General features: G+C 39.5%; 2 protein-coding genes across 4 annotated transcripts; one reads left to right on the top strand and one right to left on the bottom strand.

Moving 5' to 3' along the window:
• Positions 1-153: 153 nt before the first annotated feature.
• LOC126747628 (laminin subunit gamma-1-like) lies at positions 154-17363 on the bottom strand. 2 transcript variants are annotated; one of them, XM_050456368.1, is made up of 13 exons: positions 17039-17363; positions 16592-16850; positions 16129-16246; positions 15891-16074; positions 15337-15649; positions 11529-12204; positions 11311-11476; positions 9850-10078; positions 8795-9799; positions 6903-7210; positions 4274-5018; positions 802-1172; positions 154-745 (listed from the first exon to the last, which is right to left on the bottom strand). In XM_050456368.1, exons 1-13 carry the CDS (start codon positions 17168-17170, stop codon positions 398-400), a joined length of 4854 nt encoding a protein of 1617 aa, XP_050312325.1. In that variant the 5' UTR covers positions 17171-17363; the 3' UTR covers positions 154-397. The 2 variants fall into 2 exon arrangements, with proteins under 2 accessions (XP_050312325.1, XP_050312326.1); XM_050456369.1 differs by lacking the exons at positions 15337-15649; positions 15891-16074; positions 16129-16246; positions 16592-16850; positions 17039-17363 and adding an exon at positions 13859-14207.
• Positions 17333-27667, top strand: LOC126747629 (transmembrane channel-like protein). 2 transcript variants are annotated; one of them, XM_050456371.1, is made up of 15 exons: positions 17333-18000; positions 18080-18271; positions 19562-19625; positions 19680-19860; positions 19917-20166; positions 23469-23657; positions 23708-24000; positions 24056-24247; positions 24298-24546; positions 24598-25595; positions 25656-25806; positions 25860-26160; positions 26219-26459; positions 26511-27315; positions 27389-27667. In XM_050456371.1, exons 2-14 carry the CDS (start codon positions 18218-18220, stop codon positions 27290-27292), a joined length of 3945 nt encoding a protein of 1314 aa, XP_050312328.1. In that variant the 5' UTR covers positions 17333-18000; positions 18080-18217; the 3' UTR covers positions 27293-27315; positions 27389-27667. The 2 variants fall into 2 exon arrangements, with proteins under 2 accessions (XP_050312328.1, XP_050312327.1); XM_050456370.1 differs by having other exon boundaries at positions 19562-19860.
• Positions 27668-27748: the final 81 nt, after the last annotated feature.

The raw sequence follows: 27748 nt of genomic DNA, 5'->3' as shown, positions 1-27748 counted from the left end.
AAACAACTTTTATTAAAGTAATTTTCCTCTTAGACCCATAAATTTGCTGTAAAAAATTAAAATACGATTTTTTGAAACATTCCACGGCCTGTCAATTTTCAGGCAAAAAAAAATTTTTTTAGCCTCTTTTTCTTCCTAAATCATACTTACTAGCCCATTTTACTATTTATTAAATAATTTTTATAAATTCATTCAAGTGATCCCTAAATCCAGATTTCCATAGCACAGGTTCTTAAGGGAATTATATGTTTGTCCCAGTTTTCCTACAGAAAATATACACTTTTAACATCAAAACCTGACAAAATCACCTATACACAAGCTATAAACGTATCTTTATTATCAAATAATTAATGTTTAATCACTCTTTGGCTAAAATACATCCCTCCGCGCCTAAACATCACGGCTCCAGCTCCACATTCCTAAAACACTCGTAATTATCCGGCAAAGAGTTCACAATCTGCTCGATATTATTCACGTCACCCTCGAGCAACTTGATCTGCTCCTTGTAACTCTGGATCAGGTCGTTCTGGATCTTGTGCTGCTTTTGCAGCTCCTCCAGACGCTCCTCCAGCCTCGTCTCCTTCAGTTTTTCTTCCGCTTCCTGCATCTCCCGCTCCAACCTAGCGAGATCCTCCTCGTCGATGTCCGGGGTGTGCTGCAACTCGAATATAATGGACTCCACGTCGTTTAAAAGAGCCGAAACTCTGGATTGGGCCGAGTTGGTGTCTTTTCCGGCCCTGCCAACCTAAAAAACCCGAAAAATTTAGAAGGGATTTTGCATAAAACGCCTCTTCTTCATACTTTCTCTTTGGCTTCTTGCACTAGGGTTCCGTTGCTACGCGATTTATCAACGAGGTTCTTCAGTTCGGCCTCAGTGTTCAGCACCCTGTCGAACATGAAACCAGCTTCGTCCGCGAGGAAGGTGGTGTTCTTTTGCAGCAGCTCAGCTTCCTGTTTCACCTTAATGGTTTGACCGGAGGCGTTTTTCGCTAACTGGTCAGCTTCAATAGCTTTCTTTAGGGCGTAGTCAGCGCTCAGCTGCGCGTCCTGCAAAGTGCCCTCCGCTTCGTCGATCTGTTCCTTGGTTTTTTGGATGATTTGCTCAATCTCTGGAATGGTTCGCAAGGATTGTTCGGCTCTGGATTTTGATTCTTGGGTCTGCGAGTCGAATTCTACAAGAGTGGGTCGTTTTTAACTCCATCAAATTTTTCATTAATAATATACTGTTCTCCTGCATTTATAGCGCTATAAAATTAATTTTTTTTGTATGTATCGTGTTGTAATAGTCGCGGTGCGTCGTTAGTGTTGTTTGCCAAGTCAAAAATCCCTGTTTTACCTAAAACTATGTAAAATTGTGCATCGCCTTATTTGTTTAGGTCTTGTATCGATAAATATTGCGACCGCTGCGTTCCAATATTCTACGTGTATGTACTTTCAATGCGAAAGGGCAATTGGAAGTAAAACTTTTGATGGAGACCCTTGAACTAATTGTTTTAAATGTAAAATTGTGTTTGATGATGTGACATCTATTATATATAATGTACTGGTTGTAGATGTGCACGGTTTCCTTATGAGGAAGGCCCCTTGGAAATGCGAAGTATGCGATTCTGTAACAAATGGTATACCCAACTTCCAGGAGTTTGTTAAACAGGAACGTTTAAGGAAAAGGAGACGTGTCTTTTATGGAGGAGACTTGGGTATTGATGTCAATGCTACTTTATTATTTTTGGTGGAAAAACCTGAAGAGGTGACCCAAAAAGTAGATTTATTGTTGGTCGAAAATCGCAACAACAACCTGTAGTTAAACTGTAAAATATGCGTATATCATGGACAATTCTGTTTATAAAAGGGAGAAAATTTCGTCATATAAACAATTGACACGGGATTTACATATCTAGGTTTTAAACTCGATTACACCTCAAATATTTGATGAAATTCTTCTGAAAAATCATCATGTTTTTCGTCCATATTATCCAATCTAATAACGCTTATTTCATAGTAATTATTTATATATAAAATTATATCAATTTTAAATAAATAGTGATATTAAATGAAATATTGAATATATATTTTCTGCAAAAACAATATTTTTCATAAACAAAACCCTTACCCCCCCCACCCACCCCAAACATTTGCCCAGTAAGAAATTCTTTTGAAAAATCACCGTTTTTTGTCCATAATATCCAACCCAATAGCAGTGTTTTTTTATTAAATATTTATTAATATACCTATATATAATTATATAATTTAAATAAACAAACTGTTATTACATTAGATATTAACGAAGAAACCAGTTGTTATTCATGCGTATTATTTTGGAAAACAATGATTTTTGAAAACAATTTCTTACTGGTAAACTATGTGGGGTGGGTGGGGGGCTAAGGGTAAGCCTAATAAAAAACCGTTTTTTGAAGAAAGTAATTGCCTGAGAAAAAAATGCTTTTTAAGTAAATTATAGGTGATAAAAAATCTATAGTTTCTGTATCTACACTATTCTCACATAACCTTAAAGTTTTCGAGTTTTGAACAAAATTCAGTTTTTTCAGAAGACTTGTCAAAAAAACTCAAAAACAACGGAAATTATACTTATTTAGGGAAAGAGTCAAAGATAATCCTAATAGTAAATAATGACTAATTTTATAAACGAAAACCAAGACATTTTACAAAATATTTGCTTTACTGATGAGTGTTTTCATTTTTTTTACATGGAAATGTCAACAAACAAAATTATCGTTACTGGAGTAATGAAAATCCGCGAATTTTCTGAGAAGGTCACAGGCAGTATCCAGAGAAGATAAATGTTTGGGCTGGTATTCTTGGAAATTCAATTATAGAAACATTATTTCTCTTGATTAATAAAGAAAATCTGGAAGACACAATAGATCCCTTATTAACATCTAACTTAGAAAATCAAACTGATGCAGCAGATTATATGATTTTGCAAGAAAATTTAATACAATTCCAACCAGACGGAGCTCCACCACACTATTTTCCTCCTATTAGACAGTAGTTAAGTGAAAAATTTTCTTGGTAAATGGATTGGTGGACGGAGAGCAATTGAATGGCCACCACGATCACCCGATTTATCGCCTTTAGATTTTTTATGGGGGCATTTAAAATCAATTGTTTTTAAATCACATCCTAGTAATTTGGAAGATTTGAAAAGAAGTATCATAGCTGTGTGTAAAGAGAGCCAGGCAGAAGCTTTTCAAAATGTTAGAAAGGAGATTGAGAGCAGACTTTATTACTGTTTGAAAAAGAATAGACAACATTTTATAACCTTGTATTGCTTTTTTATGTTTTATTACATTACAATAGTTATTACTTACAATAAAATAAATATATTTACGGTTTTAATTTGTTTCTTATAAAGTAATAACAAATGGATAAAGTATGTATCCACCCTCGCCAGGGGGCTACAGCAATTTGATTGAAAACTAACCTAAAAAATGTCTCCCTCAAAAATAAATTTGACGTGTTTTTGGAAATTTTTAAATTTTATACAGGGGCAGAAATACAGAGGGTCGCAGCTTTACAAATTGATACCCTGTATAATTAAGGTACTAGAAATCCCACAAAATTTATACTGCCAAACAGATAAATTACCTTAAACCTTTAAAAATTAAATAAATTACCTATGATAATTTAACACAGTGCAAGAGGCTCTTGAGCAAATTTATCTTAGATAGGTTGTAAGTTTTGTTCATTTTATTTAATTTTAATGTAAAAGTGCGTGTGTGTCTTATTTTTACATTGTGTGCCTTACGTTAATTTTATTAATACAGTTTTAATCAATCATAGGTTTAGTTTTAGAAATTAGTGTTCTCCTTACAAACAATTCAGAACTTTTAGTTTTATTCTCATAGACTTTTATAATTGTTGTGTATATTTTTTTGTAGCCTTGATGCTAAGTGAGAAATACAATTAGGAAAAATACAGCAACATTTACTTAGCCAAGTTTAAATTATTTAGTTGATAAAAGCAATATACTTACGCCATAGAATGTCAAAATTTTTTAGTGATTTTATAAAATGTCATTCCTACGCTTGTGTTACTTTTATAATTACAAAAGTATCATTGCTTAGTTAGTACCTTAAGTTGCCAATATGTAAATTTAATCTTATGTATTTTGTATGTATACTCGGTTAATAACAGCTATGCCGTACTTTGCGGAGTTAAAAATAAACGCCTATTATTATTATTATTATTAAGTAAATACTTATTATTATTATCATAATTATATTATTAAATGTGAAAATTTCATAATACTTACTTGTAAGGATCTCGAAATTGCTCTGAGCCCTTCCAAGGATCTCGTTCCAAAGACTTACCGCCTGGTTGGCCTGCGCCTCACAGAAATCCACGTCGTTCTTCAAATTTTCAATACTCTCCTGTTGTTCCAGGGCCGTTTCCAGCAACTCTCTCCCTTGGGACTCTTTCTCCTCTATAGTCCTCCTGATTTCCTCAGCATCCTGGGTTACTTTACTGGACTTATTCCTCAACCGAGAAGCCTCCTCTCTTAAATCACTAGAGCCCACTTTGAGGGCCCGGACATCCACCTGGGGTACCCCGAGGTTGTTCACGTCGTTCAGTAAGGCCAGGGCGTCGTTTTTCACTTTGCCCGCCTCCTCACTGACGTGCTTGGTCCACTCGGTGGTTCTGTTCAGTTTCAGTTCCGCCTTAAGCACTTCCGACCTCAACTTTCTCGCCTCCTCGCTGACGTTTTGCTGCATGGCGTGGGTGTTCTTCAGCCTCTCGTAACCCTCTATCGAAGCGTTTTTAGCCGATTTTGCTTTTGCCACCGCTTCTTCGGCTCGCTGGTCTAAGCTGTCGGCGATTTCTCTTGCCTCTTTGGCGATTTTGGTCATGGTCTCCGAATGCTGACCGACGATCTTGGATCTCTCTTTGGCCTGTTCTAGGGCTTTTTCGCCTTCTGTTTCGAAGGTTTCTTGCACCTGGAGCGTCTGCTCTTCCAGTTCGATGAGCAGCTCTTCTGAGTAGTCCAAGTTTTGCTCTGCCTAATAATAGTAATAAATAATAAATCAGCTTATTTACAACAATGGAAAAATATTACAAAATGATTGCCAGTATATAAACAATTTAAGTAATACTACTTGATAACATTTGAATAACCAATGTAGGTAAAAATTAAAAATAATACCCAAACGACACATCATGTATTATTATGGTTAAATATATATATGTGATATATACTCGATTACTACACCTCAAATATTTGATGAAATTCTTCTAAAAAATCACTGTTTTTCGTACATATTATTTAACGACGAAACTAGCTATTATTCATGTGTATTCTTTTGGAAAACAATAATTTTTGATAACAATTTCTTACTGGTAAGTAGTGTGGGGTGGGTGGGGGGGTAAGGGTATGGTTAATGAAAAACGTTTTTTTGCAGAAAATAATTGACTGAGAAAAAAAATGCTTTTCATTATCTAGGTTCAAAAATACCGTTTTTAAATTAAAACTAGTGGTATATTTATCAACCAAATATGGTCAAGGTATATTTATTAAACTGTAGAATATTCGTAGATCATATGAAGGATACAGGAAAAAAAACAGATATGTCACTTTTTATTGAAAATCTCGGTAGAGGCGTCATTGAATTCTTCGAATGAAGACGCTTATTTTAGAGTACTAAAACCGGGAAACAACCACCGTAGTCTTGCGTACATTAGTATCTAAATTATAGCGTACTGAATAAAAACCAGCTTAGTCCAAACGTCCAGGGAAAAAACCAGCGATGTCATGTTAACAAACCAGCTGATGCAATATTAATTTTTTAAAAACTTGCCAGTATTATTGTAACCGCAAAAGTGTGACTTGTTTGTCTGTGTGATTAATAATAAACCATTATGGCTGATAGTGATTCGGAAGGATCCGTTGAGAACAAAATTATGCCTTCAAAAAAAAGAAAGAGAACCGGTCGGATGTCAGAGGTCTCAAAGTCAGAGTCTAAAATTATTGAAGTTATCCACTCATGAAGCTGGACAGCATTGTAATTGCTCAAGATGAAAGTGCTTTGAGGTACTTAATGAGGCGCCAAGAGCAGAAATATTAAGACATTGTAATGCTCTGACCTCGTCAAAACAAGAATACTTCCAGTTTCCATGATGCATGTGGGATTACAAGAAGTAAAATAAATTATATAAAGGAAAGCCTCAAACGAAGTGGTGCAGCTCCTAAGGACAGACGTGGAAGGCATAGTGCAACTCATAGGAAGCTGGACGACTTAACAAGGCTTGGTATGTGACCACATCAAAAGTTTTAAGGGTCGTCAGAGCCACCATAGTCTAAAAGACCTATTTACCAGAAGAACTTACAATCAAAAAGATGTTTAACCTCTTTAAGGAAAAGCATCTAAATGCTAAAGTCTCGTATGAAACGTACAGGACAATATTTAATAAAGAATTCAATATAGCTTTTAGATACCCTAGAAGTGCCATTAAAAAAACTTATATTTTTTTTGTTCTAGACAACTTTCCATTATCTATGTTCAAAAATACAGTTTTTATTATATTACTAAATTATATCCCTGTATTTAGAAAACCTGCTCATCGATAAGGCGACGTGTTTCTAAAAGAACGATAATAGCAAATTTAAATATGTTTCCTCGATTTTTGTGCACTATTTATTTATTTTTCTTTGGGTACCTACTATTAGATACTTTTTTGGATAAATTATTCTACTTTATAGGCTACAACAGCCCTCAACTGCGTGAGAAGCTGAAATTATGCCTTTTAATCCGCATTCTGTCTGTCATTTTTTGTTACAATAATGTTTTTTTTACAGATTTGTAAACATATGTGGATTAATAAACGTTATTATTATTATTATTATTATTATTATTATTATTATTAAAAGCCACTCGATTAAAGCAAACCTTGTGTGTATTCTCCTTGGTGTTGAAGATGTTTTCGGAGATTTCCTCGAGGGTGCGCGCCACGTCCTTCTGGCGCTCCTGGATTTTCGGGATTTCGTCGAAAATGCTGTTGACCCCGGTGGCCACCTTCACTTGATCGTAAAACTCGTCGATTTCCTTGTCCAGTTTGTCCAGTTCGTCTGGAAACTCATCGTCGTCCACCACCGTCGGTTGTTGCTCCACTTCGTTTAAAACCTCACTTAGACTGTCCAGTTTTCGTGAGTGGTTCTTGTAAACGTCCTGAATTAGGCTGTAGCAGTCCGGACAGTCTGGAAAATTAGTTAAATTACTTTAAATTCGTACGTAATTTATTTGCCATAAAGGGTCAATTTATTTGTTAGGAATTCCCGTAATTATGTATGTATTATTGCTTAAAATATGGGACAACGCAGCATTATATATATCAACTATTAAGTTTATCTCCTTTTGATATTTGATATTGATATTTAGCTTTGGGTTACGGTTGATCGTCGACCGCCGCCAGGAATAATTAAGATTAGAGTAAAATAAGAGTTCGCCGGGATAACCACTGTATTCGGTCAGTTTTTTAACTTTTAACGTGAACGTGATTTTTGTAATTTGTAATTTGAGTACGGTATAGTTTTAAGTGTCGAAATTTTCTAAGCTTTATTTTAATTCATTAAACAGTTTTCTTGTATTTCGGAAAAATAACTGTTTTATTTTCTCCTCTTGCAAATCAACTTATTTGCGAACGAACCGACGTGGCCTTTTAAGCGGGTAGCTTACTAGGGCGCGATACAACATTATTGTTAGGAACATAATAAAGATAGTACACGTAATATTTTAAATTATATCATCTCTTGGCAAAAAGATCTGTCTCGCGATTTTCAATAACCGATACCCTTTAGATAGTGACATAAGAAGTCAAGAGTCGAACAAACCCGTAAATCTAAAGTTAATTAAAAAATAGCAACAGGAAAATCATCAAACTAAATAAATTATTACAGAAAGCATGTTTGGTTATTAAATTGTTTATATGTGTGTTAAGCAGTTGAATATTATCAATAATATTTGGTGTTCCCTGTATTGCATCTTGATCAAATTTATTTAAATCAATGTCCAAGCAACACATCATATATTATTATCGTTAAATATAAGTTTATTCAACGATTATTTAGTAAGTTTTTGGTTTTGGTGTATTTATCAACCGTATAATTATTAAACTGTAGAGTATACGTATATTATATACTATTCTGTTTACAAAAGGGAGAAAATGTCGACATTTATAAAAGTTGACACGGGATTTAGATATTTAGTTTTTAAACTCCAATATTACTACGCTTGAAATATTTGATGAAATTCTTCTGAAAAGTCACTGTTTTTCGTCCTTATTATCCAATCTAATAACGCTGTTTTTATTTTAAATATTTATATAAAAAATTACATTAAATTTAAATAAACAGTGCTATTAAATTAAAAATTTATTATATATTTTCTGCAGAAACGTTGTTTTTCATCAACACAATCCTTACACCCCCCACCCACCCCAAAAAGTTGCAGTAAGAAATTATTTTGCAAAATCTCCGTTTTTCGTCTATAATATCCTATCTAATAGCACTGTTTTTGTATTAAATATTTAGTAATATACATATATATAATTATATCAAATTTAAATAAACAAGCTGTGTTATTAGATTAGATATTAACGACGAAACCAGTTATTATTCATGCGTATTATTTTGGGAAACAATGATTTTTGGAAACAATTTCTTACTGGTAAGTAGTGTGGGATGAGTGGGAGGGAGGTAACGGTAGGGTTAATGAAAAATGTTTTTTTGCAGAAAATTCACCACACTTAACATTCCAGGAAAACTCCCTCGAAGCCTACTCACCTACGCAGCCTCTCTTTCTGTCATAAGTATTTTCCTTGCACCTGTCGCACTTCCTCCCCTCGACGTTATCCAGACAAGGGCACTGTCCAGAGGGATCGCACTGAAGATCTCTGGACCCTATAACGTCACACTCGCACTCCCTACACCCTTCCAGAGAAAACCCGTACTTCCTGGCCTCGCAATGGTCGCACCTCAACCCGGTGACCCCCACTCTACAAAAACATTGCCCAGTAACCAAATCACATGACTGGTTAAAGGCCCCGATGGGGTCGCAGTTGCAGCTGTGACACCCCTCCCCACTAAGCAGCTTAAAATAGCCGGTTTCGCATTGGTCACAATTGGTGCCGATCACGTGGTCCTTGCAGGCGCACGCGCCGGTCGTTTGGTCGCAGCGGGGTTCTCCCTCCTCGGGGTCCTCGATGGTCCCTAACGGGTGGCACTGGCACCTCTTGCAATCCCCCTTGGGGAGCACCAGAGCGTTCCCGAAGAAACCTGGAAGACACACCTCGCACCTACGCCCGCCGGTGTTGTAAATGCACCTCAGACACTCCCCGGAGGTGCTGTTGCAGTTCCCGATTGCATTGGGGTCAATGTTTTCGTTGCAGTCGCACGGCAGGCACTGGCTAGGAGGCCCGAATCGACCTCGGGGGTCACCGAAGTACCCGTCGGAGCACAAGTCGCACTTGGGGCCCGAGTATCCGGCGGGACACTCGGTGCACATGGTGACCTCCTCGTCCAGCTGGACGCAGGGTCCGTTGTCTGGACACCCGCAGGGTCTACAGTCCTCCGGGGTCCCAGCCAAGGCGTTCCCGTAGAACCCGCGGGCGCACACCTCGCAGTTTTCCCCGTCGGTGTTGTGCTGACAGATGCACCGTCCGGTTTCCGATTCGCAGATGCTCGCGTGACTGTTGCAATCGCAGGGGATGCATTTCATGAAGGGTCCGCCCATGGCCGGGTCGTGTCTGTAGCCCGGTGCGCAGGACTCGCAGTACCGTCCCACATAACCTGGAAGTGTTTTATTGTATCGGGGTCGGGAGAGCGAAAGGGTTTGGTACCTGTGGGACACTCGCAGAGCTCGATCCAGAGCGCGGGCTGTCCAGACACTCCCCGCGATGCGGTTTCCAGTTTGAGGTCGTCCAGGAAGCCCACGCCTCTGGGGACGTACGTCCCCTTGATTTTGATCGCCGTGAGGTTGGTGAGGACCGAAATGAACGATCTGGAGCTCATCCTCGGTTGCCAGCCGTAGTCCGGATGCTCGTGTAGGCGGAATTTGTAGTTTTTGGTCTGAAAGGGGTGTTTTAAGAGTATTCAATGTGGGCAGTTGTAGGCTGTAATTGATTATCCGGAAAGTCAAATAGAACACCAACACGTATTCGGCGTAAGAAATGTATTAATATCAGCCTAGCGCTTTCGGCCGTAGGCCACCATCAGAACTCAACGACGTCAACATTACCAAAAATTTTAAAATTGAAATTCCCAAGCAACACATTACATATTATTGTCGTTAAATATATATTTATTCAACGATTTTGTAAAAATTTGGATCTTCGAAAATTGCATTTACAATTGGATGAGGCACCAATTCATAACGCAAGGATTGTTAGAAACTAGCACAATCAAAATTTCCTCAATACCTGTATCGGAAGAAACAGTCCTTTGATTCATTGGCCGCCGCGATCCCCGGACCTGACACCGCTCGATTTTTATTTATGGGGATACCTTGAAAAATGAAGTATACGTCAATAGGCCTCAAAAAAGAGAAGAACTGATGCAAAAGACTGAGATATCATTACTGCAGCTTGCAGGAGCATAACGCAAGAAGAGTTAAAGCGAAAGTTGTAGGCAATTATCGTGGAAGATGTGCGTTATTTAACCTTTAGACTAAGACCATTTAATTTGTTGTTACTGAGCTTATTGGGGTTTTCTGAACGTTTGAATTTTCAATAAAGATGTTACTAAATTTCTGAACTACGGTTCTTACGATACCTGATGCAGAATGGATTACCTGTACTTCGGACACCCTGTATCTACATTAAAGAAGTAAAAATTTGTACAGTGGGGTTTTTGACGATGCTGATTAAGATTCCGTTGTCATTTTTCTTATACAAAATGCCCCAATATGTTTTTCTAAAATTTTACCTCATTTGAAGCCCCATAATTATCCATAAGTCGGACCCTGGAACGAATCTGGCATACGCCTAAAAAGTGTTCGTCAAGTCCTATCAAACAATTTTTTTTGTTGAAAATAAGTTAAAAAATAAAAAAATTATAGGGGTGGGGACACTTTAGGGTGGACACACTGGATGTGAGAGTAACTGAGACACTATATGCCCATCGTTTCTTATTGAGGCCATCAGTGCCTAAATAAATTTGTAACATCGAATGGAACTGAAAGGTCATTTTTAGAAACTACCATAGGTTTTACCCTCTTAATCAACTCTTTTCTTAGTGGAATTAGCAAAAATTCCAAACGTGCTGATGTTCTTTTTGACTTTCCTGATATATCAATTGAGTACCTCCTCTGAAGGTAGGCCGTTCTTTTGGGCGAAGATGGTGTTGGTGATGGAGGTGCTTCCGCTCTCAAGAATTATGTCTGTCGCAGTGGGGATTGGCCGTGGATCGCCGATCCTTAAAGAGAAATCGAGCAGCTGGTTGTATGAGGCCCGTTGGTCTCCTAAGAACCTAAGGAACGTCTTTTTTTAAGAGAATTCAGGGGTAAGGGGTGATATTTTACCTCTCAGGGGCTATAAAGTAAACCGCTTGATCCCCGTCAGACTTCACCCCAATGCTCTGACTGATGGGTTCGTATTTCACCTGATGAGGAGCCCCGGACTCGTCCTGGGCCCTCCACTTCTCGGCACTTTTGGCAAAAGTGGACTCAATAAGGTATTTGAAGTATCCAGGGGCCGAACCGCACTGGGACGAGTGGCCGTAGCAGAAGCACGGCGTGCACCCGAACTCGTTGTCCAGATCAAGATTGAAAAATCCGGGTTTGCAGGACTTGCACTGTCTGCCCTCCACGTTCTCTTTGCACTGGCATATTCCAGAAGCCGAATCGCATTTGGGGGTGTTCCCGGCCGATCCTGAGGGATGGCATCCGCATGATTTACATCCGAACTTGGTGAAATCGAAGAAGTTCTCTTGGCAACGGTCGCATTTGTCTCCGGTGACCCCCGGACGGCACTGGCATCTGCCCTCCGAGTTGCACTGCTGAAAAAGCGACCCGGTTTCGTCACAATCGCACGGTTCGCAGTGCCTGTTGTCCCTCATGTAGTAATTGGGGCGGCATTTTTCGCAGTTCGCCCCGTCCCGGTTCTCGGCGCAGTCCAGGCAATGGCCCCCGTGTCCGGTTTTCTGGAACAGGTCCTGGTCGAACATGCAACGCTCCGAGTACCCGTTGCAGTTGCATTCTGTGAAAGGGACGCCCGGTATAGATTGTATGATTGGGACGTGATTTGCCTCAAGTCAATATTGATTCTTCAATGAAATGGATGTATGTAAATTTATTCAGTTTGGAGCGGCTGTGCAGGAGAATATAAGAGGTTATACGAATAAATACTTGATAAAGTCGTCGTAAGTTTTCTCATTATTTTTTAATTGGGGGGGGCCTAATCGGAATTTTAGATGCGCGCGGATGGTCGTTAACCGGTAATGAAGTGGCGCCTGGTGGCTGTGATTGCTCGGATGCTACTTTATGGTTCTCCCTTGTATATAAACTTAACTTCAGAAAGAAGGGTTTTAAAAAAAAACATTAAACTTTCAAAACTCCCTCGTAGTTCCATAAAAACGATAGCGAGGAAACAAGAAGCCAGTCATAGAGGCATGTAAAACTTGGCACCGAAGGATTATTGGACCTAAGATATACTTTTGTCTATGAAAAGTGTTAGAGTTGGATTTAAGTAAAGGGAGGAATACTGTTCAAAACAAGATGAAACCGACTCTATTTCTACTAAATTTCATGGCTTAAGATGGACCACGAAGAATGTTACGGACATATGAATTTTGGTTTTGAAAGATTTTAGAAACAAAAATGTACCTTTGTCTATAAAAAGTGTTAGAGTTAGAGTTGAATTAAGAGAAATATACTGTTCAAAAATATGATGAAACATACTCCATTTTCACAAATTTTTATGGATGCAAATGGACCAGGAAAAAAGTTATGGGCATGTAAATTTTGGCACCGAAGGATTATTGGACCTAAGATATACTTTTGTCTATAAAAAGTGTTAGATTTGGAGTTTAATAAAGGTAGTTATACTGTTCAAAACTTAATAAAACCAACTCCATTTCTTTCAATTTTTAATAATTCAAGTAGAGCAGGAAGAAAGTTATGGGCATCTAAACCTTGGTACCAAAGGATTATTAGCGGGCACATCAAAGCTCCCTATGGTTTACCAGGGTTACACAACAAGTGAGTGCACATTTGCGTAATAGAATATTTCAGGCATTTTGAGTTGGCATTTGAATCGAAAGAAGATGGTTTCAAATGCCTGGACCCATTAAATCATTCTTCCTTGTTGCCTTTTTCATATCTCCTTCCATGGTTGTAAGTCCCTGGGCTTAGATCATCATTAATTTCTTCAAGCTGTTGAATATTAAAGTATTTCAAGCAATTTTAAATTATGGAGGTCCATGGGATCGAAAGAATACAGCTACAAGTACTTGGGTGAATTAAATCAGTCTTTCTCTTCTCCTTTTCTATATTATTTCCTACTAGATTGTAAGACGCTGGGCTTAGATAATAATTTATGCTTACAGGCAGTTAAAAATTAAAACATTTCAGGCAGTCTGAGATTGTGGAGGTCCATGGGACCGAAAGAACACAGTTTCAAGTGCCTGAGCGAATTAAATCATTCTTCCTCTTCTCCTTTTTTATATTTCCTTAAAGAATGTAAGAATATTAGTAGAAAGAAGGGTTTTACCAATAAAAAACTCCCTCGTATTTGCATAAAAGCCATAGCGAGGCAACAGCCAATCACGGAGAAGCGGCAACATCAAAGCTCCCCCTTAAACCTTTACGAGGGTTACTCAGCAAGTGCCACTTATTTGCATGATCGAACTTACGTGATCCGGTGAACCATGGAGTGATCCCGTCCCAGTCAGTACCATAAACCTGCCAATGGCCAAACAACCAGAAGAAAACCACGAGAACTTTCTCGAGTAAGTTTTCCATGGTGCCGAATTTCCACTCGCTAAAGCATTTATCCGGAACCAGATGGTCGATGCACCCAATTTCACGGAAAGTACCGTTACGGGTCCCTCGACATTATCGCTAAATCATATTTAATTTGATTCTTGAAGAGAAGTAGAATTTATTATTATATAAAAAAAAAATCCGCGCTCACGGTTTTTATTAAGAGACGCGCGCAGGATACGTCGCGCAGGTACCGCTGTTAAGTCGCGACTGAGTCACCATAATAAGGCCCCGATATGGGTACCGTCGCGGTGGGGCGTCCCATTGTGTGCCGCTTAAATTGGTATCCTAATCGTTTTATAGTGGGTGGAATTAATGCGTTTTATACAAATAGTTTTATCAGGGCGGACAGGTACCACTTAGTTAAAGAAACCATAAACCACACTTGCCTGCGTTATTTACAACCTTTTATAGTCATTTCTTAAAAAGTACTTTTTGATCAGCCCTTATGGTACGCAGGCCGGAGCCACGCCCACGTCTTTGACACGTGTCACATTGGATATTATTCTAGAAGCTGTCACGTGAGCAAGAAGCTCCTCCCACAAATTGAGCAAGATGGCCGCCGAAAGTAACGTACCAGGGCAAAACAAAAAGTTGTTTATTGAAATATTTTCTTTATAGACGTACATTTCTTAAATGCCCTGTTTTAAAACGATTCAGCATCCGTTCTCCTAAGACGGGAGAGGCCATAAATTAATGTATTCTCTACGGTTTCCTTATAAGGCGTCGCCTAATTGGCCCGCTTATCCATTTCCATTAATTATTTTCGTCGATTCCATAAATTTAATTCATTCCGCCTAATTGACGTTTCGCTTTTGTCCGCATTTACTGCCTTTATTTGGTCAAACGGCTCTCGGCACGACTGCGACCCGATGCAATTTTCTTATACACGGTGAGCAATCATTAAAAGAATTTTTTTTAAATAATGTTTCGTGCTAGTCAATCATTTAGTAGGTCAAATACCTTTTTTATGCCTGGCAGTTGACACCTAATTTTTTAGCTAATCCCAGGCAATGCAGCCATAGTAAGGTGGTAGGTGAAATAGTTTTTTTATGCCAGGCAGTTGATACTTAATTTTCGAGCTAATTCCAGGCAATACAGCCATAGTAAGTTGGTAGGTGAAATAGTTTTTTTATTCCAGGCAGTTCACACTTCATATTTCTCTAGTTTCAGGAAGTAAAGTCATACATTTGATGAAGCAAATAATGTTTTAATTCTAGGCAGTCAAGCCAATAATTTGATATAGGTAAAGTAAGTTTCTTCAGTCAGAGAGTCTCTTGAAGCAGAGAATTTCCTTGAGGAAGCCACACAACAAAAACGTCGTCTTATTTAAAAAAAAAAAACTTACGTTTGCACTCGTTCGCATTCGTCAAAGTGGCTCGGGCCCAGGGCGCGTCGTTGTAATACGGCAAACATTCGCCACAGTCCGGGCCTGCGGTGTTGTGCTCGCACCGGCACACTCGCACGCTAGTAGTACCGTGCAAGCTGGTGCTCGCCACGCACTCGCTCGCGTGTCCGTTGCACTTGCACCGTGCGCCCACTGCCACGTCGGCGATTGCGTAGAAGTAGCTCTGGAGCACCCTCGGGTCTCCGAAGATCTCGTCTCCAAAAGTGTTGATCGCGTCTAGGGTGATTTTTATTTCGGTGGCGGTCACCCATTCCTGAAACGGAGTTTAGTGGGTGGGTGGAATTCCAGATATATTATTATCGTTAAATATATATTTATTCAACGAGTTTTTAGTCAATTTTTGGTTTTGGCATATTTATCAACTGTGTATGGTATGCAGCATATACGATTCTGTTCACAAAAGGGCGAAAATTTCGGCATTTAAAACAATTGACACGGGATTTACATATCTAGTTTTTAAATTCTTTTACTTTAAAAAACCTCCCATTGAGTACCTGTAGTTCAGCACTGCTGTCAAAATTATAAGCCGAGGGTCGTCCCTCCAAGGTACCAAACGCCACGTTCCCTCCACGCAATGGCGAGATGTCGGAGTACTCGGAGGTACACAAAGCGCGGGTTTCTTCGCCACTGATGGTATAGGTCGAGTCCGGTAGTCCGTAGGTATCCCGACATGTGGCGCTACAAGTAAACATTATCAATCAGTGGCGTAGCAAGAACCATTGTGGCACCTACCTGTAGTACTGATAAGGCACCCAGTCTGAGCTCTCCGAAGTTTTCTTGGAGATGTAGAAGCTGCCTGGTCTTGGCGAGTAGAACCAGAGCCTCATGTAGGTGATGTCAAAGGCTTTACCTGGAGATAAGATTATTTTAAGCAGTCTGATTGCCTAGAGCTGGTCAAAAATAATTCAGAAAGAGAGTGATTAATTTAATGAGTGACGCTATCTATTTTCGTCTGCAGCCTTGAAGCCGGAGGCGTCCATCCTGTGATAAAAACCCAAGAGATAAATTTAGCCCCCGGTGTCAATCGCCCCACCGTCCGTACTTTGAACTTGAATTTCTGGCCATTATCTTTTATTTTAACCGGGGCGATAACGAGTCTGATGTCTGCCACTGTCTAATGCAGCCTAAGAGGTCGCTAAACGACATCATCATACCATAGATGGTCTTCCGCTGGGTGCTTTATCGGTCCACTTACCGAACTTTAAAGTCAAGTTGACTTGACTGACCCCCTCTAACATCGTCTCGCTTTGCCACCAAGTCAGATTGTTCACGTTATGCACGTCAGTCATGTAACGGGGATGATGGGCCCCGGGGTAGCAGGTCTCGCATGATTTCCGCACCCCCGTTAGCCCTGCGGTCTGGACGCAGTAGACCTGGGGCTCGTGCTCCCCACACGTGTTGGTCGCCTCCACGTTCAGGTTGAAGGCGGCGTTTTCAAAGGGAGGAATGCACTTCTGCAAGAGGTAAAAACAGCATCAGCAGGGCTCCAGGGACCGTTATAATAGCGCGACGGGTTGAGTTATTGAAGTATGAAGGCAAAAGAGAGAATGGTAGACCGCATGTCGCGCGCGGTGCGATTTGCAGAAGAATGCTGCATCGCTTTTTATTAGTTGTTAGAAATTCCTTATGAGATTTTACTTACTTGAGCTCTACGAAAAGTGTCGTAGCAGCGACTGTTCTCTTGGCTCCCCAGAATAGGGGTGTATCCGTAATCGCCCTCCGGAGCCCCCAAGGCGCCTCCGAAGCAACAAAACCCCAAGAAAATCGTCAGCATCTTGCACGATCACCTCATTTCACGATTTTCTACTTGTGTCAGCAGTAAAATAATAATGAAAAATCGTACACCGGCGTCGCTATCGTCTCTTAATGCACTTTCCAGTTCACCATCGGACGCTCGCGATAAATTAATTTTAAAGTCGTACCGAGATCGGCGATTTTACACGCACACATGTGAGACCCAGATGCGCCGAGAATGGAACTACGATAGAGAAGATGGATGATTTACCGGGTACCATCGGCAGAGGGGTACCGGCCGTGATTCGTGTTGAAACTATTGTTTTTTGTTAGTGCGCCACTGCTGTTTTGGGGATCGAATTACCCCTGTGGCACTGGCAATTAAAATGTTTGACTCGTCGTTATCTTTTGATGCGATCCTTTGTTTTTGTGTGGTCCCTGGCCGGAGATAATGGTTGTGATATATTTATTTATGCTGCTTATCACACTTGGTGAGATATTCCAAGGGTATCTCGGTTTCTAGTAAAATTCCTTTAAGAAAAAACGATCTGGCTTATAATAATCAACCCTGCAAAAATCACCTCTCTTTTGCTATAGTTTTTTTCAACGACTTTTTTATGCGACAAATCAAATACACCCCTTTACGTGCCATTCATTAATACACAAAGAAACGGGGGGTGAAAAACGAGCATGTGACAGGTGCGGCCTTCCGTTTTCCCAGTTAATCCCGGTTAATGCGGTTTTTGTTATCCCGTGGTAAAAATAATTAGCAATTAGTCCTCGCGATGGTCTCTCGCGTGAAATATTAGTTTCGATCAGGTGCCGGGGGCAGGAACGCGAATTTATTTCGTTACTCTTCTATTGAAATTGGTGAGTTGACCATTTTTTTTTATATTTTTGCAACACTTTATACACATAAATAAAATATATCTACGTCACTGCTTTTTAGGTCCCTCCTCTTTCGACGCGTTTTAACGAATTTGCAATTAAAAGTCGTACAAGAGGCTCCGCCTGGTCTGCGCCGCACCATAGGCGCACTGGTCAAATTCAAATTGAAAAGACGTTAAAGTTAATCGGGAAATTTGACATGGAGGAAGATCCTGGTATTCCCATTGGTATTCTTCGTAAACCAACCGTTCAGGTAAGCCTCTTTTTACTTATTACTTTTATTTCAAAATGTGTATATACAAAGTCATTTCTCTTATAATAGTTAGCTTTAAGACACATTATTATGAAATTGGTTATGAAGCAAAATATTCATTGTATCTTTTTTGAATTTAATTTTACCCTTTACTAATAGGGCTTTAATAGTTACGGAAAGTTTATTAAATAGTGTAGGTACATAAAATGTTATAAATCTTTGACACATTGAGGTTGGAATATAAGGCACAGATATGTTTGCTTTGTTAAAAGATCTAGTATTATAAGCTGAGTTAATAATTTGAATTTTGACAATATAATTTATAGCACAGTATGCAGAGTATGCACAGTATAGTTTTCACTTTCCTATACAGATCTTCAGAGAGATACTTACCAAAGATTTTTTATATATAATTTTTAGAGTTAAATTTCGACACTCTACTATTTTTTTAAATGTTCTATTGTTTTATTAATAGTATCTGGATCGTCTGAAAATAGCGTTTTTCAGGTTTAATTCGTCTAATTTAACCAGAAAAATATCACTTTATTCCCATCCCCCCATCAGACTGGGGTAGGGATATACAAATGAGATTTCAATTTTGTCCTCTATTTCCTATATCATGTTCAAATGAATCACATTCAATTTATCCATACCATCTCTATCAATCATGAATACCCCACAGACATCGCTGAAACAGTCGACCACCACTATTTTTATCCCTTTTAATTAAAACATTTTTATTTCTATAAAGAAATTTTAAAAATATTCATTGGATAGATAATTCAATCATTAAACTAGGTGTCGCTCCCTCTGGGGCTTTTATCGTAAAAAATGCGGGTAATAATCATAAATTCAATTTTTTTTGCCACCCAATTAGTTCCATTAAGAATAATTTATTGTCTGGATAAGTGGGCGTGGTCTGGAACACCCCCTCCGCAAAAAAAAAACGTTTTTTAAGACACCCCACACCGGCACAGATTAATTAATTAGCTAATTGGAGATTTTTTCGATTAATCATGATAAAAAAGCCGCAATGACAAATGGGCTTTTAAGTATGGGGGGCGAAACCCAGATTATTCTGGCGCTGTTGCTTCACAACAAAGAAAAATCTGTAAGGGCGCGGCCAAGATGCGTGTCCGATTAAATAATAACCCTTCACCCGGTATTTACACCCCCTGATGCCTCTTATTCCGTGATAAAACGAGATTATTTTCTATAACTTCTGGACGTGTGTCAGAAGCGTTAGTTTCGTGCAGGCTTAACGCGACGAAGGGTGGGATTTTTCTTTAGATTGTCATCTCGCGACAACCCTCAGTGACTTTTGCCGAAGGACCGAGAAGGATGCAGCCAGAGGGTAAGTCCTCATCGAAGCCCCGCACTCTTCCAATGCCCCCCGTTGTCAATTCAGAAGAGACGCGGAACTCTGAGGACGAAGAGGACTACTCGGCTAGCGTCAACGCTATCATCAAACGTCGCGCCTCCACCAGACGTTCCAGGAAGCACACGCGTAGAGCCAGCAGTCCGTTCGCTCCAGAACCCGCTGGACCAGAGCGCAGACGTTCTTCAGTCTTCACCACCAGCTCTGGAGAGTAAGAACCTCCTCCGCCTCCATAGGTACCATCAACAAAGAACCTATTCTTTGCAGCACCGCCATCACCGTAGATGATAACGCTTTCAACGAGGTGACCCAAGAGGAGATTTTCGAGAACATTCGGCTGCACAAGGAGGTGCTCGGCCAGGTGAAGATGCAGCCTTGGACCATAAGGAAGAAGCTGAAGCTGGTGGTGCAGGCGAAGTCGTACATCAAGAAGCACGAGGGGCAGCTGCAGGAGAGACTCGCGCAGAGTCACTCCACCAGGGATATGTTGGCCCGATGGAACATCATGCTGATCAAGGTACTGAAATTTAGAGGTCCAACAAAAAATTCAGATGATTAAAGAGTGTTAGGAGAGTGGTCGTGCAAGGTCTTAATCGTTAAAACAAATATAATGGCAGGAGGTATTCGAATAATTGTAAAGCTGCAATAGAGTGACCAACTTCTAAATTAACCCTTCGAAGTTAAGTATCTGGTTACAAGACACTTTATATTATGCGATAAACTCTGTAAAAGGACCTTAAAGGATTAGTTTTTCTTGTCAATTAAGCAATCTTGGTACAATATAGGGATGCCAATAGATATACAGGTTGGTCGTAAAGTGAGGAATAAATTCAATATCTGTAAAATTTTTTTTAATTTTTTTGGGGCAAATTTTGCATCATGTTTCTCTCAAAAAAGCTTTGCTAATTTTTTTTTTTGGATTGCCCTTATAATTCTAAACATTTTTCATGTAGAATGTGCTCTACCTCCAATAAGTCCGAGCGTTTTGGATTTATCCTCATTCAAAATTTGCAAATTGAAAAACTATCATGGGAAAAATTAAAGAATTTTTAAAACGTTTTATTTTATCGAAAACAAACAATTTTATTTATTTCACCAAATGCCCTCCGCTAGTCAACTGACAATAGCCTAATCAATGTACAAGTTCCTACTGCACATTACGAACTATTACGGGCGTTATTCGATGTATTTATTGACGGATGCGCTGTTTTAAATCATCTAGATTTGCCGGTTCGCTTTTAAGTACCTCTCCTTTAAGGTATCCCCGTAAGAAAAAAAAAGTCTAGTGGTGTTAGATCGAGTGATCTCGGTGGCCACTCAATAACACCGCTCCCTCCAATCGACTTGTTTGGGAAAGTGTCGTGCAAAGAAGCTCGAATGGCAAATCCAGACGTTCTATTTCGGGAAAAAGGGTAGCCAAGGCTGCAACGAGTTCCTCTTCTAGAAAACTCAGGTATCTCTCACCTTTTAAATTTTCTTCAAAGAAAAAAGGCCCGATAATAATGTAGCACCAACAACGCCAACCCACCGTTAATTTTTCGATTGAATTGTGTATGTTCTTGCATGTGAAAAAATGCAAATGAAAAATGTTTGGAAATGTAAGGGCAATCCAAAAACGCAATAAAATTTAGTTCCAATTTAAACAATAGATATTGAATTTATTTCTTACTTTACTACCACCGTGTAGATAATCATTTAATTAACGGAACTTTATATATTAACCCTTTTCTCTTAAATTAGTCAAATTGTTTTAGTCAACTGACACAACATCTCATTTCTTTAAATAATTAATCAATATACTATACTAACACAAATACTAAACAATTAATCAACACTGGAAAAATCAATAGCACATAATAAATACGAATAAATACATTTCAATGAACGCCTCTTATCAATTTGTGATCACATAGGGTTTTCGGTTCACAAAATAAGTAGTTAAACTCAGATATAAAAAAATATAGTCGCACATTAAGCTCAGAAAATATATAATTTACTTAAAATTTTCGTTCTTAAATAATTAGGTTAAATATTGCATTTTTCTTTTTGCGAGACTTGGTATAATAATTCTGGACTTATCTGGAATTCTGGGGGATCACAGACTAGGATTTTATGGAACACAGGAATCCTTATAGAACTTTAGAGGTGCGTTATGTTTAAAGTGCACTTTTAAATCGTCCTACTTTTTTTTTGCTTTTTATTAAAATACCAAGATATAATATAAACTAGTTACGATTTTAATAAGGATAGACCATATACGGTTGATAATTATACCAAGTGTTAATTTAAAAACTGTATTTTTGAACCTAGATAATGAAAAGTTATTTAGAACCAAAAAATTTGAATGTTCATTTATTTGCGATAAAAATGGCACACCTACTGCAATTTTCATAGCGATACGCTTTGCTTTTGAGAAATAAAATAGGGTTTTTTCACATTTTAAGGTTATGTGAGATAAGTATAAATACAAAGACTTTTGAATTTTTTACCTATCAGTTTCTGAAAATGCATTTTTTTTTCAGGCAATTATTTTCTGCAAAAAAACGTTTTTCATTAACCCTACCCTTAGCCCCCCACCCACCCCACAAAACTTACCAGTAAAAAATGGTTTTCAAAAATCATTGTTTTCCAAAATAATACGCATGAATAACAGCTGATTTCGTCGTTAATATCGAATCTAATAACACAGTGTGTTTATTTAAATTTGATATAATTATATATATGTATATTAATAAATATTTAATACAAAAACAGTGCTATTAGATTGGATATTATGGATGAAAAACGGTGATTTTTCAAAACAATTTCTTACTGGTAAGTTATGTGGGGTGGGTGGGGGGCTAAGGGTTGTTTTGATAAAAAAAAATGTTTTTGCAGTAAATATATATTTAATATTTAATTTAATAACGCCGTTTATTTAAATTGGATAAAATTTTATACATAAATATTTAGTATAAGAACAGCGATATTAGATTAAATAATATAGATGAAAAACAGTGATTTTTCAGTCGAATTTCATCAAATATTTGAGGTGTAGTAATCGAGTATATTTAACGAGAATAATGCAGGGTGATTTTCAACCTATGCGCATAAACTTGGGAATAGTCACTAGCAGCGTTTATGCGATGTCGTAGCTCTTGCTCAGTATCAACTTCGTAAATTTTTTTCTCATTATTACTCATTATTGATCTTCATCTACCATTTCCCAAGTTTATGCGCATAGGTTGAAAATCACCCTGTATATGATGTGTTGCTTGGAGATTAACGTCACAGTAACGGAGATTTAGTTAAAATAATATTTTTCATTATTTATTTTCTTTTAATGTAAATATATTGGAAACAGCTAAACCAAACGTTAACATATCATATGTTTTTGAAATCAGAAAAAAAGGTCTTTCATTTAATACACACATACATAAAGTGTTCGATTCAAAAAATACAAGATGATGAAGAGGCCTCAAAAATAGCCTATTATTTCTCTTACAAAGGTCGATGAGTGCATCTCAAAGAGTTTCTAAAACCAAAATCACACAATGTGCTTTTTTTGGCACAACGGAAATTCATCATGGAAACGTAAATTCAACGTTCAATCTACAAAAAATACAGCCAGCTACATCGATGACTAGTAATTCTCCTCTGTCCTCAAGCGAGCGAGAATCATTCGCAGCCCCTTTTTTAAATTAAACAAAAAAATTTAACAAGTTCTCGACACCTACAGAGACGTACAACATAGATTTTATTCCAAATAATTATTGTATATACTTACTAGAAATCATGGGACAATTTAACTGATTGAGATGGCAATATTGCTTATTTCAGAAGTGGCAAAAGTGGAAGAGGGAGCTGACGAACTTCTCCATGTGGTTCATCCCCTGGGAGCTGAAGATCAAAGAGATCGAGAGCCATTTCGGTTCGGTGGTGGCCTCCTACTTTATTTTCTTGCGATGGCTCTTCTGGGTTAACATAGTCATTGCTGTGGTCATCATTTCCTTTGTAACCATACCAGAGGTAGCATTAAAATACTTAGCAATTCATCATCAGATAGCCTCACTTTCCAGATCATTATCGCCGATCCGGAAGCAGCCAAAGAAAGGAAATTCGTACTTCCAGAAGAAAAGTATAACTCGACAAACCTGTTGACCCTATGGGATTTCGAGGGGCTCTTCAAGTACTCTCCCCTCTTTTATGGATGGTACACCAACAAAGACTTCAACGACTCCAACGTGCTTCTTAAACCCACACCGGCTCCAGGGGGCAGGAGCCATCATACCCCCGGATACCGTTTGCCTTTTGCTTACTTCGTCACCGGACTGCTGGTGTATGCCTACAGTTTCTTTGCCACCCTTAGAAAGTACTCGAACTAAAAAACCTTAAGATTAACCCCCTTAAAACCCTTTTTATTACAGAATGGCTGAAAACTCCAGGATGTCCAAGCTATCTGAGAAGGACGACGAGTGTATATTCTCCTGGAAGCTCTTCACCGCTTGGGACTACATGATTGGTAACGCAGAAACTGCCCATAACAGAGTAGCTTCCATAGTGATGGGCTTCAAGGAAGCCTTGCTTGAGGAAGCTGAGAAAAAAAGGGAATCCAGGAAGTAAGCAATTGAATTCTTTGATAGCCCCTGCTTACTCAACAATATTTAAGATGGAAAGTCATTGGGATCAGAGTGCTAGTGAACACCTTGGTAATATGCTTATTCTGCTGCTCCGCGTGGGCGGTGGTACTGGTGGTGAAGAGATCCACAGAACCTGGTGCCACCAGTACCGTGTGGCGCAGAAACGAGACCACCGTGGTCATCACCCTCGTCACCTCGGTATTTCCCATGATGTTCGAGGTGCTGGGCATGGTCGAGCAGTATCATCCTAGGAAGCAGCTTAGGGTGCAACTAGCGAGGTACTTTCACCCCTTCTATCTGCAAAAATGCTAACAAAATTGCTCTTTCAGGATCATGGTGCTGAATCTGCTGAACCTCTACTCCCTGGTGATCTCCCAGTTCGATAAAATAAGGGATATGGAGGTGGTGCTGAATGCCATCAGGGGAAACCTTAGTGAGAGCACTGCGCTAATGCCGTCCGGAGTTTATTCTACTGAAACAACTCTGGTTGATTTCCAGTGTGTTTGTGAGGAGGTACTGCTGGGGGATCAAGAAGTGGTGTTTATGGATCTGGTGGCTGATGTGGCGAACAACTTGACAGAAATGGTTGTTCCCAGGTTGAGCACCATAATGTCTTCTACTGAGGAAGCTTGGAACGTCACCACTGATTTTCTGGTTGAAAATGCTACTAAAGTATTCGAAAACACTTCTGAACCCTTGTCTGCTGAAGAAGTTAAGCAGTTTTTTGTGGACTACTTGACTTACATATTGTCACCTTTTAGTATGGAAAACTCTACTACAACTACTGATTCATCATCTTCTACAGCAGCTCCAAACTTAACTAGCGTCACTTATGACCAATTCAAATCGACATTTTTACCAATCTTGAACTTCACAGCTACCCCACAGGAGGAGCTGAGGTTTGAAACTGAACTGACCACTTTGTTTGAGGATATCACCACTGCTGTGTCCACTATATCCTCGACAGAAGAGTTTACCAGCACAACAGACTCGTTTTGCCAAAGCTACTGTAAGGAGGCGCTGCTGACCACACCCAGCAGCTCTACTGCCCTGGCCAGCTATAACTACAACGAGCTGGATTACGGTAAAATGCTCAACTACACCATGAACTCGAAGCTGAGGAGTCTCTGTTGGGAAACCATGTTCGGACAAGAGCTAATTAAGTTGACCATTATGGACTTGGGAGTTACTGCTGGATCGATTCTTTTTATTGATTTCTTTAGGGGGATTTTCGTGAGGTACATGAACAACTGCTGGTGCTGGGACTTGGAGAAGAGGTTTCCTTCTTATGGTGACTTTAAGGTGGCAGAAAACATTCTCCACTTGGGTATATGAACCCAATACGCCTCCCAAAAACCTCTTTTAATACCTCTTCATGCTTTTTCAGTGAACAATCAGGGAATGGTGTGGATGGGGATGTTCTTCTCACCAGGTCTGGTGGTGATCAACGTGGCTAAGCTCTTCATCTTAATGTACCTGAGGGCCTGGGCCGTCCTCACTTGTAACGTGCCTCACGAGATTATTTTTAGGGCCTCAAGGTACCCCCCCTCACCCCCTAAGGGTTGTTTTATCATAGAAACGCCATTTATAGATCAAACAACTTCTACTATGGCCTGCTGCTGATGATGCTGTTCCTCTGCGTACTGCCAGTGGGTTACGCGATCGTCTGGATCAAACCGTCGTGGCACTGCGGCCCTTTTTCCAAATACAAAAAGATTTTCCACATTTTCACGACTACCCTTAAGGCTACCTTCCCGGAGTCCATCAATCGGATTATGGACTACATAGCTTCACCTGGGATAGTTATCCCCTTACTGCTGCTCCTGGTGCTGATCATTTACTACTTGGTGTCTCTCACTGGGGCCCTTAGGGAGGCCAATAATGACCTTAAGGTACATTTAAATACGTTAAGTTGTATTGGTTTTCTAGAAACTTTTTGTCATTTTCCAGACTCAGTTACGTAGGGAGCGCACGGAGGAGCGCAGAAAGATGTTCCAACTGGCAGACAGAAGACGTCGTGGTGCCTCTGGAGAGTCCACTGATCAAACGCCCTTCTCCAAATGGAAGAAGCTGCTTGGAAACCTTCCGAATAATCGAAGCTGCGAGGATACTCGTCAGGAGAGCGACGATCTTGCTGCGAACCAGCTTAATGAGAACCAAGAGGTCGAGAGGAGCGAAAACAAGGGAAGAGGTACTGTGGTAACCCGTTTTTGGGAGGGTTTAATAGCGCATGCTTTTGTAGATTTCTTTAGCAAGCTGATCAAGAAGGCTCTGGGCAAGGCCTCTACGTCAGAGGACGAGCAGGATGGCACCGATACCGACCAGCACGACTCGCTGCCCTACGATCACAATAAGGAGCAACTGCTGGAAGATTCCAGGGACTTGAAGGAGCTGCAAGGGATTTTGAGTGCCTGGAGGGTACCTAAGAAGAGACGTGCCCCAGAAGCTGCGGAAACTGATAAGAAACCACCCATCGATGAGAAAATTAAGAAAGTTATTGCAAGAGATGATTCAGCGTCCTCGATCTGGTCCGACAAGATCCCGGTGATCACCATAAGTAAAACGCGTAGTGACGAGGACGTTTCCGAAGCACCGTTTCGTCCCAGGATCAAATGCGCCCTGATTAAACAATCGGCTGCCATAGACGAGGATGTCATAATCCACTTCAGTAACGATCTGCAGAGGGAGAAGCGGCATGGTCAGAGGATCCAGGAGCTGATAGATAACCCCCCAGGGTCCCCTGCATTATCGAGGGATCAGAAGAACCTGAAAGGTCAGAAGATGCAGGAGATGAAAGGTAACCCTCCAGGTTCTCCTGGACCGTCGAGGGTTCAGAAAAACGATCGCTCGGAGGAGGGAGGATCAGAAGGCAGTGGATCTGATGACACGGATTTTAAAGATGGGAGCAGCATCGATACCATCTTGAATTCGCCGTTTTGTGGAAGTGAGGATGAGCGGAAGTTCGAGTTTGACGCAAGGGGTGTGGGAGGGAGAGCCGCTGGGTCTCTAGATGAAGATTATTGAGGAATAATAAAGGAATTCTTGAGGTAATTGCCTTTTTTCTTGTTGATCCTGTAATTGGAGTGGATGAAGTTCTATTATTTCAGGAGTTTTTTCTAGGGTTAATAGAAGCTGGAATTTTTCGAAAAAAATTAGTCGATAGGTGCCAGAAGTCAACAGAATAAGCCATAAGTCAACAGAAATCCGATTAACGCAAGACAACTCGTCCCTAGACATTTTTTGAAATATTTAGGAAACTGTAACTGTTACAAGGAAAATACCTAAAATAAATGTTGTAGAAAATACAATTTCCTATAATTTTACTTCCTATAATTTTTTTTATAAATTAAATAGAAATCGTGGTTTTTTGAAAAAACCGACCCAATCAACGCAAGCCAACTTGGCAGTGGATATTTTTCTAAATATCTGGAAAATAACAATTATTACAAGGAAAATACCTAGAATAAATCTTGTAGGAAA

This window comes from Anthonomus grandis, chromosome 19 (genome assembly GCF_022605725.1).
Source record: "Anthonomus grandis grandis chromosome 19, icAntGran1.3, whole genome shotgun sequence".
In the NCBI taxonomy this organism is placed as follows: Eukaryota; Metazoa; Arthropoda; class Insecta; order Coleoptera; family Curculionidae; genus Anthonomus; species Anthonomus grandis.
The sequence above is the reverse complement of the archived record's forward strand: the minus strand, read 5'-3'. Positions and strand labels throughout refer to the sequence as shown.

Excerpts from the sequence above, each read along its gene's own strand:
- LOC126747629 (XM_050456370.1), top strand. The coding sequence starts at position 18,218 with ATGGAGGAAGATCCTGGTATTCCCATTGGTATTCTTCGTAAACCAACC. Across the intron at positions 25,596-25,655 it reads AGAAAACATTCTCCACTTGG|TGAACAATCAGGGAATGGTG; the intron begins GTATATGAACCC and ends ATGCTTTTTCAG. Across the intron at positions 25,807-25,859 it reads ATTATTTTTAGGGCCTCAAG|ATCAAACAACTTCTACTATG; the intron begins GTACCCCCCCTC and ends CGCCATTTATAG.
- LOC126747628 (XM_050456368.1), bottom strand. The coding sequence starts at position 17,170 with ATGCTGACGATTTTCTTGGGGTTTTGTTGCTTCGGAGGCGCCTTGGGG. Across the intron at positions 16,075-16,128 it reads GTGCCTTATCAGTACTACAG|CGCCACATGTCGGGATACCT; the intron begins GTAGGTGCCACA and ends GTTTACTTGTAG. Across the intron at positions 9,800-9,849 it reads GCTCTGCGAGTGTCCCACAG|GTTATGTGGGACGGTACTGC; the intron begins GTACCAAACCCT and ends AAACACTTCCAG.